At 42.7% G+C, this 15784-nt stretch overlaps 1 protein-coding gene across 1 annotated transcript in view; it reads left to right on the forward strand.

Annotated features, from left to right (window-relative positions):
- Positions 1–15784, forward strand: part of ppp1r9a (protein phosphatase 1, regulatory subunit 9A) — a 48345-nt gene that overhangs the window by 1386 nt on the left and 31175 nt on the right. The window contains 1 exon segment of the mRNA XM_034545468.1: positions 3151–4690. Coding sequence (XP_034401359.1) covers positions 3293–4690 — 1398 coding nt within the window. The 5' untranslated portion in view covers positions 3151–3292.

Below are 15784 nucleotides of genomic sequence, written 5' to 3' on the forward strand. Positions count from 1 at the left end.
TGGCTCTTGTTTGATAAAGGTGTATTTGAAACTGGATTCATGGCTTCCTCTGTGGTGATAAACACAATGCCATCCATCCTCTGAGCTCTGCAGTGCGAGGCTGTTCTGTTCTCTCACCCTCCCTTTTATTATCTCCTTAAGATTATTTTTAGGTTGCTTAGCAACATCTTCACATAGCCAATGATTGGACTGCGTATGAGTGTATCGCAACAATCGCTGTATGTGCATGCGCTAAGATGCGTGGTATAATGAAGACTTGGAAAATACAGCATTCCCTCTTGACACAAGCCTATAGCAGCCAAATGTGTCTGATATGTGATAAATGTGTCCTGATATGGATTGATATCAGTCCAATTCTGTTTATTGTAGTGCAGCAGATACAACACACCTCATGTCAAAGACTGTTTCATAACATGTTTTACCAACTAAATTCAAGATGCTGGAACTGAAAATGTGAAGGCTCACAATACTGTATACTGTACTACAAATACGCTGAGTTCAGTATCAAATGAAATGGTTACATAATAAGTTTTGGAAGATTATATGACTGCGTAAAAATTAGATTTACTTTGTGAGATTTGAGAAAGTAACAAATAAAGTCATACATATGCTTTGTGCAGAATGTGCATGTTTCAATCTACTAAATTACATTATAATTGATTCTGATTATCCTTAGATTCTAATGTAATTTATAAAATAAAGATTGTAATGTGCGCTTACAAAGTATGTATGTAAGCAATAATGCCACGTATTAGGCATTATTGCCGTTGGATAAGATGATCACACATTCGTTTCTTGACAAAGCTTCCTTTCACGTGACTTATCACATGAATTCAGTCTCATGCTTTAGGCCGTTCCTGCTGGCTCCCGTGTGACCCAGCCAGGCAGAATTGTTACCTTCTTATCTTCTTTATTATAAGACTGTTAACATATTAATGCAAACAGAGTAATTGGGGAGAAAAACTGCACACTTTAGGAACCAGACATTTTTTTAGTGTATGTGTGAGATAGTCTTCAGTGGCCAACTTTAATATATAGGGGCTTTCTTTTCATTACATGTGGCTAAATTAACATGTCTCCCACTGACTAAATACATACTCAGTTGCATCTGTGCATAGATTGATAACAGTTGTAAATCAGTTATCCTTATGTGTCCTCAGCAGACTGACCTCTAATAACTAACTTAAAAGTGAAATCAAACTTTACCTAATTTGTTTGGGGGGGCTCTACCTCCCCGTAAACTCCTTCAGGCCCCCTGGTGGTCCTCACACCACATTTTGAGACGCCTAAATTTGCACACTCATGGCACAGCCGGAGTGGTCCTTGACTCTCTCATCCCCAACCCAAAACCCCATCGATAACCAACAAGCAACGAGTGAAGTTACCGTCCCCTGTGTGCTGGTATTTATGCCAGACTGCGGCTCACTCAAACCCCCTCCGCGCAGCAGATTATCGGACCAAACCATTGCCGCAGTTTAGGTTTGAGCACCTGTCACATGAGGCGTTACATCTGCAAATCCCCGGCCACCATTACAGCGTATAGTGTGTTGACTTTGCTATACGGCAGACGTCTGTCGGACATGCCCCTGCAAAACGCCTCCACGGTGCAGCTCCCGGAGAGATGAGCTGCCAGATTGCACCGACCCCCCCCCCCCCCCCCCCCCCCCCCCCCCCATAGCGCGACTGGCAGCATCGCCCACTGCCTGCAATGGCGTTGAGGCGGCTCTAGTGTGTCCCAGCGTTTCGGTAGTGGCGATTCCGTCCCGGACAATTTACCAGCGTGGGATAGAAAACATGTTTGTTTTCTAAAGATTCTTTTTTTTTTTTTTTTTTTGGGATCACGAGCGTCCACATTCTGTTCACGAGTTCCAGCCTCTGGGTCTCAGTTTATTTGTAATCACGCGTCAAACGAAGCCGGGGAGCCATGAATGTAAGTCTGACTCTTTTGTTTTTGTAACATTGAAGCGCAGCGTCGCTGTGGTTTTGTGGTTAACTTAGTCTTTTTAGTATTCATAACGGGAGGTCAGTCATGTATTGTCCTGTCCATGCATGCATCTGCAAGGGAGGAACACATGTAGGTATAAACACGTTTAACAGAGTCGGACGGGGGAAACCTGAGCTGTCATGTTGTGTGCGGCTGTGTGGCTGTTTATCTAATCCCATTGACACAATGTTGAAGACTCTATTTCATCTTTCATCTTTAACCTCTAACTTTATTTCTGCGATATCCTCCGAAGCAGCATAGGATGCTAGTCAAGTTCAAACGGCTTTGCTCTGCGGATTTCACATTGAGAGGTGTTGTCATGTACCAGCATGGTGAATAATGAATATTGAACCAGGGCATTTGGGTTTCAACCGCTGCTGCTGCATCTAATTCAGCACAACTGAGATTAATGGATTCTCTATGTTTGTGTGTGTGTGTCATCTTCCTCTTTGTGGAATGCATTTCCAAATAGGATTAAACATTAATGGCTGTAGGTATGGAATATTTAACTAGCCTGCTCCTCTGCTTTAACGTTGTGCTATTGAAATGGTGGGTAAAATGCGAGTCTTTCAGTTTACGAAATCTTTTGAATTTTTCTCTTTTGAATGATATCAACACATGTTTGCTGCATTCAACAGCATTTTCTCTGTGCAGTAAAGGTTGTAAATACCTTGCAATGCTTTGTTTAGGGCTGACATTTAGTAAGAACCAGCATAATGTCAGTGCTGGTTTAGAGAGCTGCAGGATGTGGCAGCATACAAGGGTCATAGCTTACTGTAGAAAACAGAGGGAGTGGGAGAGAGAAAATAGAAGAAGAGAACATAAAAAAATAATATTCCCTGCAGTACCAGTTTAAACATAAAGACCGACCTGTATGTTTCGTTTTGAGGAGGTAAACAGTGCAGCAGTGCTGAAAAGACAACATAATCAGAGTGATTTTAGAGTGGCTCTCATATCTAGTCCTCTTACTAAGAACTTTTATATTATAAATCACCATCTTTGGCTCCCATGCTTCTGAATAGTGTTATTGATGGAAGGTGGAAATGATCTCTTTTCAAGCTTTGTCATCATAATTTAGATTAGTAAGAGCCACTTTCAGTTTCTGTGATGTTATCATGCCATACAAAATGTTTATATCTTTATAACACCTCTTTTTGTCTCTGAAGGTATGAATGGGCCGAAAGGAACTATAACAACGGGTGGATCTGATAAGGCAGCGTTGCGGTAGGTCAAACTAGACTCCTCACTTCCACATTCTAATGAGGCCACGGCGATGCTGACATCCCCTTTGAATCTTAAGAAATCATCATGCTGAAGACGGAGGCCTCAGGGGAGAGGACCAGCCTCCGGAGTGCCTCCCCCCACCGTAATGCCTACCGGGCTGAGTTTCAGGCACTCAAGAAGGCCTTTGACCAGCCTCGGCTAGATGGAGACTCCAAGCCCAGGGACCTAGAACGTGTAAAACAGCCAAGGGGTCGCCAGTTTGGCGGCCATGTCAGTCGCATTAAGGACATGTTCATGCAGATGGGCTCAGAAACTGTGCCAGAAAAGGCCAAGGGTTGTGATGATTCCTCACCACAAAAGATGGTCAAGCCCACCAACTTCATCAACAAGGCCGATGGATCAGTGATAAAACTCCAGCATTCCGTATCAGCTGACAGGGTTGGAGGTGCTGGAGCAAAGTTCTCTGAAACCAGGAAGCTGTTTGAGCAGCAGTCACGTGACCAGTCCCAATCACCAGTCTTTCCGTGCGGACGTGATAAACGAGGTTCCCACGAGCATCTAGATGACTGGCGAGGTGCTCGGTCTAATCGCGGCAGCACAGACTCCTTGGACTCACTTTGCTCAAGAACGGAGGCGTGCTCGCCAACTGTCAGTCAACTGAGTGCTGTTTTTGAAAATGTCGACCACCCCAACCATGGTGCGCACCTCAAAGGAGTCAGCAGACGGGCCCTCTACTCACCAGATGGGTGCCAACGCCCTGGAGGTGATGTCAGCGAAGATGATTCAAGACAATCTCCAGTTCGTGGGAGCTACCAGAGCAGGACAGGTGGGAAGTTTCCCACATCGTCGTCTTCTGAGGACCTTCTGAGCGCCAGTCCTGGGACAGAGACTGAGACAGAGCTGAAACCAGTACCACAAGAGGAAGAAGCCCAAGACAAAGCAGACAAATTTGAGCTCACGGGCAGAGATAGGCGGAATCTTTCCGGGGTCACCACCAACGGAGGCCAGGTGAATGGTTCATGTGAAGAAGAGGAGAAACCTTCCGAAACAAGAAAACAGATTGAGGATCTAGGGGTGTCCAAAGCTTCAAAACCTACAGATGGTCCTGTGATTACCGACAACGCTTTTGAAGATACAACCCCTGAGCCATTGCCAACCCCAACTACTCCAGATGGAGAAAGACAGGAGGATGGGGATGGTTCAAGAGAAGAGAAGTCCTCTGAGTCTCCCAAAGACCAGCCGGAAGACCCTGATGAGGAATACCTTGGGAATGAGCGGGTGATTTTTAATGCAGACGGGGACGCCTGTTACCAGGGTTGGGGGGAGAGCTGCACAGATCCTGAGGATGACCTCTACGGAGACGATGAGGATATTGTCTACGACCCTGGCTCCGATCTGACAGAGATCCCTGGTCTGTCACACGAAAACAAAGAGGACGTCCCCCCAAAGAGGAAGATTCGTTTCAGCACTGCCCCCATTACAGTAAGTTGGATACTGAACAAAACTGTTGTGGAAGCCTTAATTGTGTAAACAATCCAACATAAAAGGCTTTGTGCAGCTCTTATCAAAAGTAGGTTAAAACAACAGAAAGCTAATATTGTATTCAGAGCTCCCTTTATAGAGACCCGTATTCATCGTTACTTTTCAACCACTCGTTGTAGGTAGCGTTTTAGTTTTCACATACATTTTATGAAGTCATATGATCATGATGAAATTATCTGACATCAGGAATCTTTATATATCCTCATAAGACCTTTATCGTCATTTCACAATGTCTTCCTATAATACGGTTTGTGATACGGGAGATAACATTTTGTTATTTTGTGATGCAGAGCGTGAGGGTCAAAGCATCGCCCTCTGGGAAATTGACGTGTTCATGAGCAGAACATCTGTGCATGTGTTAGTCATGCTGGTTCTGCACCCACACAGTTTTCACACATGATGCTGTGCTTGTCCCATCTCTGTCTTTTAAATGAGGGAGCCATCGTTGAACTATTTAAATGAGGATATTTGGTGCATACATTTTGCATCTGAATTAATCTGTCAAATATATACTGTATACAGAATAGAGCCAACATAGTGTATATGTGTGTCACGAGTAGGACAATATTGTTTTGTCCGTAATACAAAAAAATATGTGTTTACAATCCATCCCACAGAGACTTCCCACAGTAATTACACCACAATAAGGTTTCACTCGTAAAAATACATCTATAATGTCTAGTTCCCACAGATATTAATTTCCCCGTTAACTTCTTTTTTTAATTAATAGAAAGATAAGTACCATAGTATTTGTTGCATCATCTGCCATAAAGTATTATGATATTGTTTGCTGTGCTAAGTTGAACACAATGCAGCCAGTGTTTGTGGATTGGGAAGATTATAGGAAATATGTTCCAGTCTTATCCTTAAGCATTAGCATCCATAAGCTTAACATTTGCAATACTAAACAACATGCTTTAGGTTACCCTTAAACTTTTTTTTTTTTTCTTTTAGATTTTCAGGTTCTTGTCATACAACTGAGCGATATGTGTGAGATGTATGTATGAGAGATTTGAAGCTAACAAAAATGTTCCACAAGTTGAAGATCAATCCTATTAACATGCTGTAACGAACCAGAACAATTAGCCCAGTTATTCTGAGGAGAAAACGAGATGTTGGCTCACTAATTATCCTGCGCTGCCTCTGCAGTGTGTCCTTTTGCATCTTTCTCTTTTCCTCCTCCTCAGGACTCAATACACACATGCATGAAAACACACACAATCGCAGTTATTGTGTTATATAACATACTATTATTAGTCATTTCTAAAAAATTAAAAATCAGCTTTTGATCATTTCAAAAAATAATTTTATTGAGATCAATTTAGCAAATTGTCCATTCATCATACAGTGAAAGTGAGCAAAACAAAGCTTGTTGTCCCATTTAGGTCGAACAGGCGGGAATACACTCCTCTGTTGTTGTCTGTCGTTTCAAGCCTTCAGGTTTTCTATGAAAAGGACAGACGCTCGTTCATCATATGGAATATTCAAGTGAGGTGCTGCCCCCCCTTTATGCACATGCACAATTAGACATGCACCCCTCCCACTTCTTCATCACCCGCCCCCTTCTCTCAGCACATGAGGAACAAACAGGGTTCTGTCTTTTGTTCGGCTATATGGTGGAAGAGACAAAGCTAGTTTCTCAGCCCTCAGCCTTGCATGAGTCCAGCTTGACCCCTGTAGGAGCAGACGGCAGAGAAGACCTTAAAAAAAAACTGCTGTGTTATAATCTAATACTTAACGTTCTCTCCCCTTTATGTAATATGTCTTGGTCCTGCTCCGTAAAGCGGATAAATAATGTCAACATTCCAGCTTTGAAAGCTTAATTAATTTTACAAATCATCATGGCAGCCACAAGGAGAAGATGACATACAGTTTTGGCGTGCTTTCTATTTGAGAAGACGATTCACAGATCCAGATGCTCAAAGAAGCCCGTTATTGTGTTGACTTCACTAGTGTTGAGTATATAGCAATGTTAGCAGCTTGGGTCTGTGTCTGGGGTGGTAAGGTCATCCACCACTTTGGTCCAGCATAGAATATCTTAACAACCACTGGATGGGTTGTCTGTACAATCGTGGTCCTCAGAGGATGAATCCTACTGACCGGTGATCTTCTGTCTTTTGATCTAGCACCACAATGGGTTGCCATTTTTTAGCTAGGTAGGGTATCCAATTTACAACTATTGGATGGAATCCTATAAAATTTGGTTCAGACATTTATTGTGCACAGGGGATAAAGCTTAATCACTTTCCTCTAGCGCCACCAGCAAGTTTTCACTTACACTGAAATATTGCTACGTACTCAATCTACAAGATGGATTAGCACTGAATTTTGTACAGACATTCATTGCTCTCAGATGACTCATTCTAATGACTTTGAAGGGAAGCCAATGTGGAAGCCAGTGCCTTAAACATGCATTATTTCTAATATCCAGCAGGGGGCGACTCCTCTGGTTGCAAAAATAAATCTGATTGTATAGAAGTCTATGACAAAAGGACCCTACTTCTTACCTGATTTATTACCTCAGTAAATGTTGTAAACATGAGAGTATGGTCTCAATCGCTAGTTTCAAGTCTTCTTTAATACCGCATGATGGTCTTTTAGTAAATGAATGTCCCATTTAGAGTAAAATAGACAATAAAGTCGCACGCTAACACGCTATACTAAGATGGTGAACATTATGCTTCACAATAATGTCATTGTGAGCGTGTACTATTGCTGTGCCTATAGTACTTGTACCCCCTTGCAGAGGCCAGAAACTCTTGTAATACAATTTTTTTTTGTTTTTAACTAATAATTACTTCCACATCCTTTCACTCAGCTGTAACATCCTGACTGACCCAGTGGGAAGTGACTGCTTTGAGCTGCCCGAATCGAAGGCAGCCAGCTCTCCTGAAGGCACTGACCTACAGAGGAGAGTCAGATCTCATGTTCATTCAAGCAACCAGTCTTATCATTGACATTAGAACTTCTCGTTTGGTTGTTCAGTCAGAGGCATATAGACTCATGTATGAAAGTAGATGCAGTCTTCTATCACACCTTTGTTGTTCTGTGCAGCTGATATGACATTGAGCATACATTGTTTGATCTGACGCTATGGCTTGCATTTCAGCCAGTGTTCACTTCCCTTGTGTGGTTCTCTCACGGTTTAAAAAAATTGAGCCTTGATCGCAAGCAAATCCCAAAAGCTTTTAACCATGTCACACTAGTTGCAGATTTCTTTGCAAGCAATGTGTTGTCTTTCCCTCTTTGTCAAACCGCACACCAGGAGTTTGACAGAAGAAGTCTCCTCCCTCTGCACGCCGTCTGCTGTGTCAGTCTCCTCTGGTTTTCCTCTCTCACTCTCTACGTGAACAGCATTTAGATCATCTTTTTAATGATGCTTTCTGTGCCTATAGAGCAGCTGCATTTTCATCACTCGAGACACCGTGATTTCTTTATGGAATTAAGTAGATGTGATGAGCGGAGCACCAGTTTACAGGCCACTGTAATCAGCCCCTTCACTTTTCACTGGCGTTTTGTCCATAATATTCTGCTGCTGCACCGTTGTGGAACGCTGAGTAGCATGAATCTGAGCTCACAGCCATAATCGATATGATAGATCTGTGTTGGTCCTCTTGGCAGTGGTTTTTGCATGTCTTTTTATAGATGTTTTGACAGTTGTGTTGTTCTGTAACAGGGATGGTTGTGTCCATTCTCTTTCTATGATGAATACACATCTATGTCTTGTAAATACTGCTGTTGTTTGAGATTTAGTTCATGTATTCAAAGGGATGTGAGGTCAACACTGAGGAATATGTGGTCACTTGGATGACTCATTTGCCTCAGACCATGGACAGGAACCAGAGCAGTGTCACATGCTCCCCACTAGGAGTCTGATTGGCCGCCCCTACAAGGGTCAGACATTGATGGTTTTTTTGTATCATGGATATCTTACTGCACAGGCCCACTAGATACGTGAGCGGAGCCTCTGTATGAAGTGATTAACATTTATTCTTGGAGAGTCAATCAAATGACCAAATTACAACAAAGTCTATCAGTCTGGGTGTCTTCCTCCTATAAAGATGGAGTGAGGGACATTTTACATGTTTGTGTCCACGGACCTATTGTCTCAAAATCTCTCCATGGCTACAGGCTATTTGGAGTGAGAGCTATTTATTGTTCTTATTTGATATTGGAATATATAAAGTTGTTTACTTGGTATTCATTATCTACTGAATAAACAATCTAACTATTAATAATATACAGTGAATTATTGCTATAATCGCTTTACTGTGTCCTCAGTCTGGCTATATCCTTTCTAAACCCGCTACTGCCTCCGACTGATATCCGTTCGCTGAATGCAGGTTTGCAAGTCAGGCAACAATACATCGAAGCAATTCAGAGACTCATCTTGCGCTCGTGCTGGAGCATGAAAGAACATGAAGACAAAGTCGCTGATGCTTAAAAACAGAGAAAATGCCAGCTAGCACCCACCTTGCCAGATGGTTTTGGACATTTGTGAGCTCATTGGACTGCCCTTAATACAGTACATGACAGATTCTCCCTATTGTACACGACTGTTTAAATCCAACGTACATTCATCAACCGAAAACATATGTGATCATCCTTATCTGGAGCATCAACTGGTCTTATGCTTCACAAGCTCAAATGAGATGGCTTTTAGCCAGGGACATTCTGACCGTATTTTTGATGGAAAGATTACTCTACTTAAGGGCAGTCTGTCTTTCTGGATGACCGTATATGTGAAACAGCATTGACATGGATGTTGGCAATGTCATTTGTAAATAGTATTTAAGGCCCGCAGCAGCATTGCTCCAGCTTAGCCACCTTCAATATAGTCTAGTGTTGCAGTGGAGGCCTTTTCACCTAAAGATCCACTCTGCAGACATTTAAGACTGTTGCAGTCATTCTCAATAAAGAACAATTCATAACGCTGATTGACTACACCTAAATGGTGTTGATATATTATTTTATGATATTTTATCTTGACATTCTTTAGCATCCTCTCCCTTCTGCTCTGGATTCTGAGGTTTTCTGGAGTGAAGCTGGCTGGCAGCCTAATTATGCAATCTGTGACTGGGTATAATGGGAGAAAGCAGGCTTTTGTTGGGAGAGAGTTCCAACACTGGTACAGCAGCGATATCACAGCTGACATTTAGGTTAGACCAGCAAAAACAGCAGCTGAGCTCAGTCAGGTATTTTGATTAAGCTTCTTTTATGGAAGCTAAATTGGAAATCTTGACGAACAACTAGACTTCTTACGGATCGTGTAGTAGTGGAGTAGGAAACTCTTGTGTGGTAACTTATTTGTAGATATCATAGATGAAAATTCAGCCCAAAATGATTGCATTTTTGTAGCCCAGCTATATGTGGTAAAACCCATCATCGGGACTGGAAGGCTTTTTCCTTCCTCTCTTATTTCTGACAGGTAACAACTACTCTAAACTCAGGTGATGGGTATGTGCGTAGTGTGCGTGCATGTACCTTAGTCACTCCATTATTAATGCAGTGTATTTTTTGTTTGCTTGTTTCGGTGCAACCCAATCCTCCCGTAGGGATGCATTTTTAACGATCCAGGAAAGGCGAGACGTGCCTTGCGGCTTTTGAGGCTGGTTCGTTGCCATACAGTGGACTATGTCAGGGACCACCATTCAAACCCAATTCAATCTGGTCCCCTGCTAATGATATCATCAACATACTGCCAGTTTTTTTTTATTGCAGTAAAGAACGGCACAGAACATTGTGTCTCAGTGACACAATGTTCTCAGTGTTTGCTAAGCTGGTGCTGAGGACGGTTCAGACTGCTGCACTGTCACCCTGCCCTTGTTTGTAGTGAGTCGGGAACAGGATTAAGGTGAACTGTCTGGTTGTAAACTCTTTCAAATGCTGAGATATCAACCCTTTTGACTGCTTTCTATCCTGAGATCTGTGCCACAAGCAGAATTATTCCAGATCACACAGAGCGGTCATTATGCTGTGTGGTCCCAAACTCTGCCAAGTCATTGTTGCAGCATAATGAAGTACATGGCGTAGATAGTAGGCAGTAGACCAGCCATACTGTAACAAGCAACATGTTGTTGTGGTGTTTTTTCTCTGATCACAGCCTCCCACATACTGTATATGACCAAGACATGAAATAAAGCAGGACATTGTCTACTCTGCAGCCATTCAGAGTTGTTTACTATGCTCTGCCCCTGTTTAAAGCTGGCCCCTCGCTCTCTCCCTCATTCTCTGTGGCTCTCGTCCTGTAGTTGGCCAGGGACTTGGTTTGTTGGTGGGAGTCATGGCACCCGGTGGTATTGTGCCATAAACAGCGAACTGAAGTGCATTTTTGAGGGGGAAAAAGAAGCCAGCCACAGAAACAGGAGCTGAAAAAACTTTAAAGCTACCCGGAAATTAAATCCTCATTACACTATTTTGAAAAATAGTACATATTAGCAGTGTATTTCTCTCAAAGATCTATACTAGACTGTGAGTAGTTTCTGTCTACTCTGTATGCAGAAGGTACTCCAGTTAAAAAAAGAAATGCTGACTAAGATTTTGGCATTCCCCGACATGTCAAAAGTCAGTGTCACTTCCTTTAGACGAGTGGTGATGTATGTCAAGATGACAAAAAGCTTGGCCTTCAATTGACTGTGCAATCTGTACGTTCTCCCTTATCTTTATACAGAACGGGTTACTGAATGTTACTGTTTGTCTCTCTCTTTTCTCACTCTCACTTCTTCTCATCTGCGCCCACTTTTTCTTTATCTGTCAGTCTCTCTCGGTCTGCTCTCTCAAGACATGAATTCATTTCCATCATCAGCAACTGTCTCGTCCTTCAGCATCCAGACACTTTCTTCAGCACCTGTCAGCTCTCTGGCACGGTATTGTGGGTGAGTGGCCACAGGTAGAAGTAATGGAATGCAGATGTGCTGAGATGTCGCTGCAGAGCAGACTGTGTGTGTCTACGTGTGTGAGCGTGCAGTTAATCCACTGCAGGGTTTGCTGGGCTCGTGCCACAGCAGTAGGACCAGTTGGGGCTTCTAGCCTCTTATTGCCCTGGGCAGCGTCCACTGTCTGGAAGGCACAGGGGGAAGGCGGCGGCACTGGCACCGACACACCAATGGCCCGGTTTAATACCATCAGAGGCGGTTGGCTGGGCATTGGTACCATGCTGCGACATCTTAGTCAGGGGCTCATACAACCCTGGAGGAAATTACCCCAAGCCCCACTCGTTCCTCAGCTTTTCTTTTTTTTTCACATTTTCTTTTCTTTATTTCTTTCTTACTGGCTGTTTCACTCTTCAATAGCCTGACTGCCTGCTGCTGCTCTAACCCTTGAATCATAAGAGTCACTCAGTTTCTCTCTCTGTTGATATTGCGTCCCATCCTCTGTAAACTCAGTTCTTCCTGCTCATTCACTACTCATCCATCTCATCATTTTAAAGCTTCCTGCATCTCTTCTTGTGTCCCCTCATTTGTCCTCCTATTTTTGTGCCAGTGCATCGTCTCCATCTCTCATTTCCCTCTCGATTCAAATGTTATTACCTTTTTTTATTTATTTTATCTCGTCCAGACTTACCCCATGCTCTGTTGCTCCCTCTTCCTCTCTCCTCCCCTGTGGATTAGTGAGCCCTTGGTTAATCCTCGCTCCTCTTTCCCTGACGCCAACCCAACAGCTATTCAGACTGACTGACAGACATTATTTTGCTGAGGGGTTGTCATCGTGAGATGAATCTTGAATCAGGACACCAGCTTGGCATGTATATGCATGCGTATTCAGACATGTATATGCATGCCTATTCAGACATGTATATGCATGCTTATTCAGACATGTATGTGATGAAACACTCATGCACGCAAAGCGTTCATGCACACTTATACTGTTATCACTCAAATGCCGGATTAGCATTTTTAGCATACTCACCTAACCACAAAGACACTTGTGCCGACTGAAAGGGCTCAGCTTTATTGAACTTGGTGGCCAAGGGCATTTGCAGATTCACAGCAGCTGCAGCAGCATACATAAATGACAGTAAACTGCATTTCAGAAGAATCAAACCCAACTCCCTTCATCCACCTGGATATCAGATAACAACTCTGCCAATCTGTGGATACCCAAGCAGAACTGATGAGTCTCAGTATCTCCATTGTAAAGGGTTTTTCATGACTGGCAACATGTACATGTGTCAGTGTGTTGGGTGTCGGCGGCATTAGTCAGTGTGTTGTATGGATTAGAGACGAGGATAAGCTGAAGAAGAGAAGAGATATTGGTTTAAATTGTTAAGATTGGCAAACAGCGAGACAGGAGAGGTAGTCAATGCCAGTTAACTGTGTGAATGTTAGATCTCAGAGAAAGAGGTGTGCTTGTATTTGTCTGTGGGTGGACAAGAGGTGATATTACAAGGAAATACGTTTTGCATTTACTATCATCTTAAAAGGATATTATGAACAGACGTTTTATATTAAGGATTAGCCCGCATGATGTATTCAGTGCTATTACCTTTCAGAGTCCAGAAAACTATTTAAAACTCTTGCAGGGTTTTAAATATATATGGCCAGCTATTTCAAAGAAGGCAATTAAAAAAACTTGACTTTTTGTTGACACAAACTTTCTTCATCCAAAGTGGTGAATTCAGCTTGAAAGAAATTGCAGATAGTCGAGAGGAATATATTTACATGTAAATGGTTGTGTGTTGTGTTTAATCCTTCCTAAGACTATTCCAATGCCAGGTAGGCACCACATGGGGAGATGGCCCATCATCATACAATATTCAGTGGTTGCTTCTTCAATAAAAACTGAATTTCAGTTGAGCATCATGACCTGCCTCAGCATACACCAACTGTACTTGACAATGGACATTTGTTGGCGTTTGACATGAGGATATAGATTTCACACATTAATGCAGATAAGGGTGAAATGCTCTGACATTGCTGTTCCCAGAGATCTGTTTATTGGATTATGTGAGTCAACGCATTGATATGCGTCATATTAAGTTTGGTGCGGCTGTCAAGATTAATTTTCCAGTGTTGGGTTTTGTCGGCCTTAAAATGTAATTCCTGTCAAGGCCGATAATAACCGTATCAAAGCAAACTGGACTTAAAAACACAACGAGTAACCGACGCTACCAGCTGTGTGAGTTGCTTTCAATGTTCATATTAGCATGTTGACTATGACAATCCAAGCATGTTGAGTTTTGCAGGTTTAATCTTTACCATGTATACCATCCCTTTTTAGTGTAATCGCATACTAGCAATTACTAATTAGCACAAAACAAATTAGTCGAGGCTGATGGGAATGTCATTAGTTGTGAATATATTTGGCAATACTGTACCATGCCTAGAGCCATGCAGCCAGCACATATACATATAATCGTGTGGCAATTTGAATGTCAATTTAATTTGAGTACAGCCTTTATACATGTGTGCTTAGCTGCAGTCATAACTGCCTGTTCCCCAGCTGTCAGACTTGTGGTTTTCAGCTGCAGGCCTAGTCCTGAACTCTGGCCATCTTTCCGCTCACTATAGTAAAACAAGCAGCAGGCAGCAGTCTCCTGCCATACTGTCAAGGTCAAACAAAGTCGCACACATTACTGTACTCTCTCACTTATTCTCTTTCTGTCTTTTCCTTATCTTTCCTCAAAAGGTTTTTTTTTTTGGCCGAACAAAATCCAGTTCTTGTCACAGAACATGAAGATTATTCGTCTAATCGAAGAGAAGAAACTTAGCTTGACTCATAATCGGTCTGCTCTGGTTGACCTTCATATATTTTCCTTTGGGTGCCTCAATATGCACCAAATTAACTGAACCTGGCTTGACAACCGGCAGGTTTCTTTATCTTGTGGGTGAATGCTTTCCATTTGACGGTGTGGTCTGTCCCTTTGTTTCTCTTTCACTACCTATTCCTATCCCCCCCTTTCTCTCTCTCTCTCTCTCTCTCTCTCTCTCTCTTTCTCTCTTGACTATCATCTCTCCTCACTCTCCGTGACCTCTCTCTTGCTCTCTGGCTCTCTCAAGTGACTGGCCACATGCTAATGTGTTTGTAGAGAGCACACAGTGGCTGAGAGAGGCCATTAGAGTGTACTTAATGGTAGCATCACGTACAGGACAGTGCTGGTGTTAGCATTCGTCAGCAGTGTGTTTGTGCAGTGGTATTTATTATGAGTGTGTGTGTGTGTCTCTTACTTATTGCTGAGGGTCTGTGCCTATATATTTTATTTTATATTTCTTTAGTGTGTGTGTGTGTGTGTGTGTGTGTGTGTGTGTGTGTGTGTGTGTGTGTGTGTGTGTGTGTGTGTGTGTGTGTGTATATGCAAGCATTAATAATGCAGGGCTGTTGATCACACTGAATGATTGATGACAGGGTCATGGAGAACCCATAGAGCTCCCGCATGCTCACACAGGGGAAAGAATAAAAAACCAACCCTGGCAGCATCCCGCTACATCAATGTGCCCAAGCTGTGCATACAACCAGCACAGTGTCTCTTAAACAGAGTGCCATTTATTTATTCACTGTACTTTGGTGTGTCTTTATCATGTGATTTATTTTAGTCAAACACATGCCACATCCCCTCCAGCATAAACAACGTTTGACTAAACACACAAATATCTTGACCAACGATATTCATGCATGTTTGGAACTTTTATGGTTCCAACATTCCTAAAATGTTGATGACAGAAGCCAGCATTGCGTATTGACCAACATAAATCAGGCTACAGGCCAGATCAATAGATGTGATGTGACAAAACCCCTTATTGATCTCTCTATTGAGATATTCCTCTTTCACCCAATTCAAAGAGGTCAGGGCACTGAAATAGGCAGTGACTGACTCGATCGGTGGCAGTGCAGCCGGCTGGTTGTGGTAAAGCTCTGTGCTCATGCAGCGTTGTGAATAACTTGATTGGTTGACGTCATTAAGCTAAATGTGTGATATCCCGAAAACCTTACTTATAGGAGACAGCACAAAGTGGCTTTAGTTTCTCAGATTTAAATATTAGCACCCGAAATCAGTGTGGGTGTGTGCAGGTGGGTGTCAGGGAGAAACAGACTAGC

This window comes from Cyclopterus lumpus, chromosome 11, assembly GCF_009769545.1.
Source record: "Cyclopterus lumpus isolate fCycLum1 chromosome 11, fCycLum1.pri, whole genome shotgun sequence".
NCBI classification, from domain to species: Eukaryota; Metazoa; Chordata; class Actinopteri; order Perciformes; family Cyclopteridae; genus Cyclopterus; species Cyclopterus lumpus.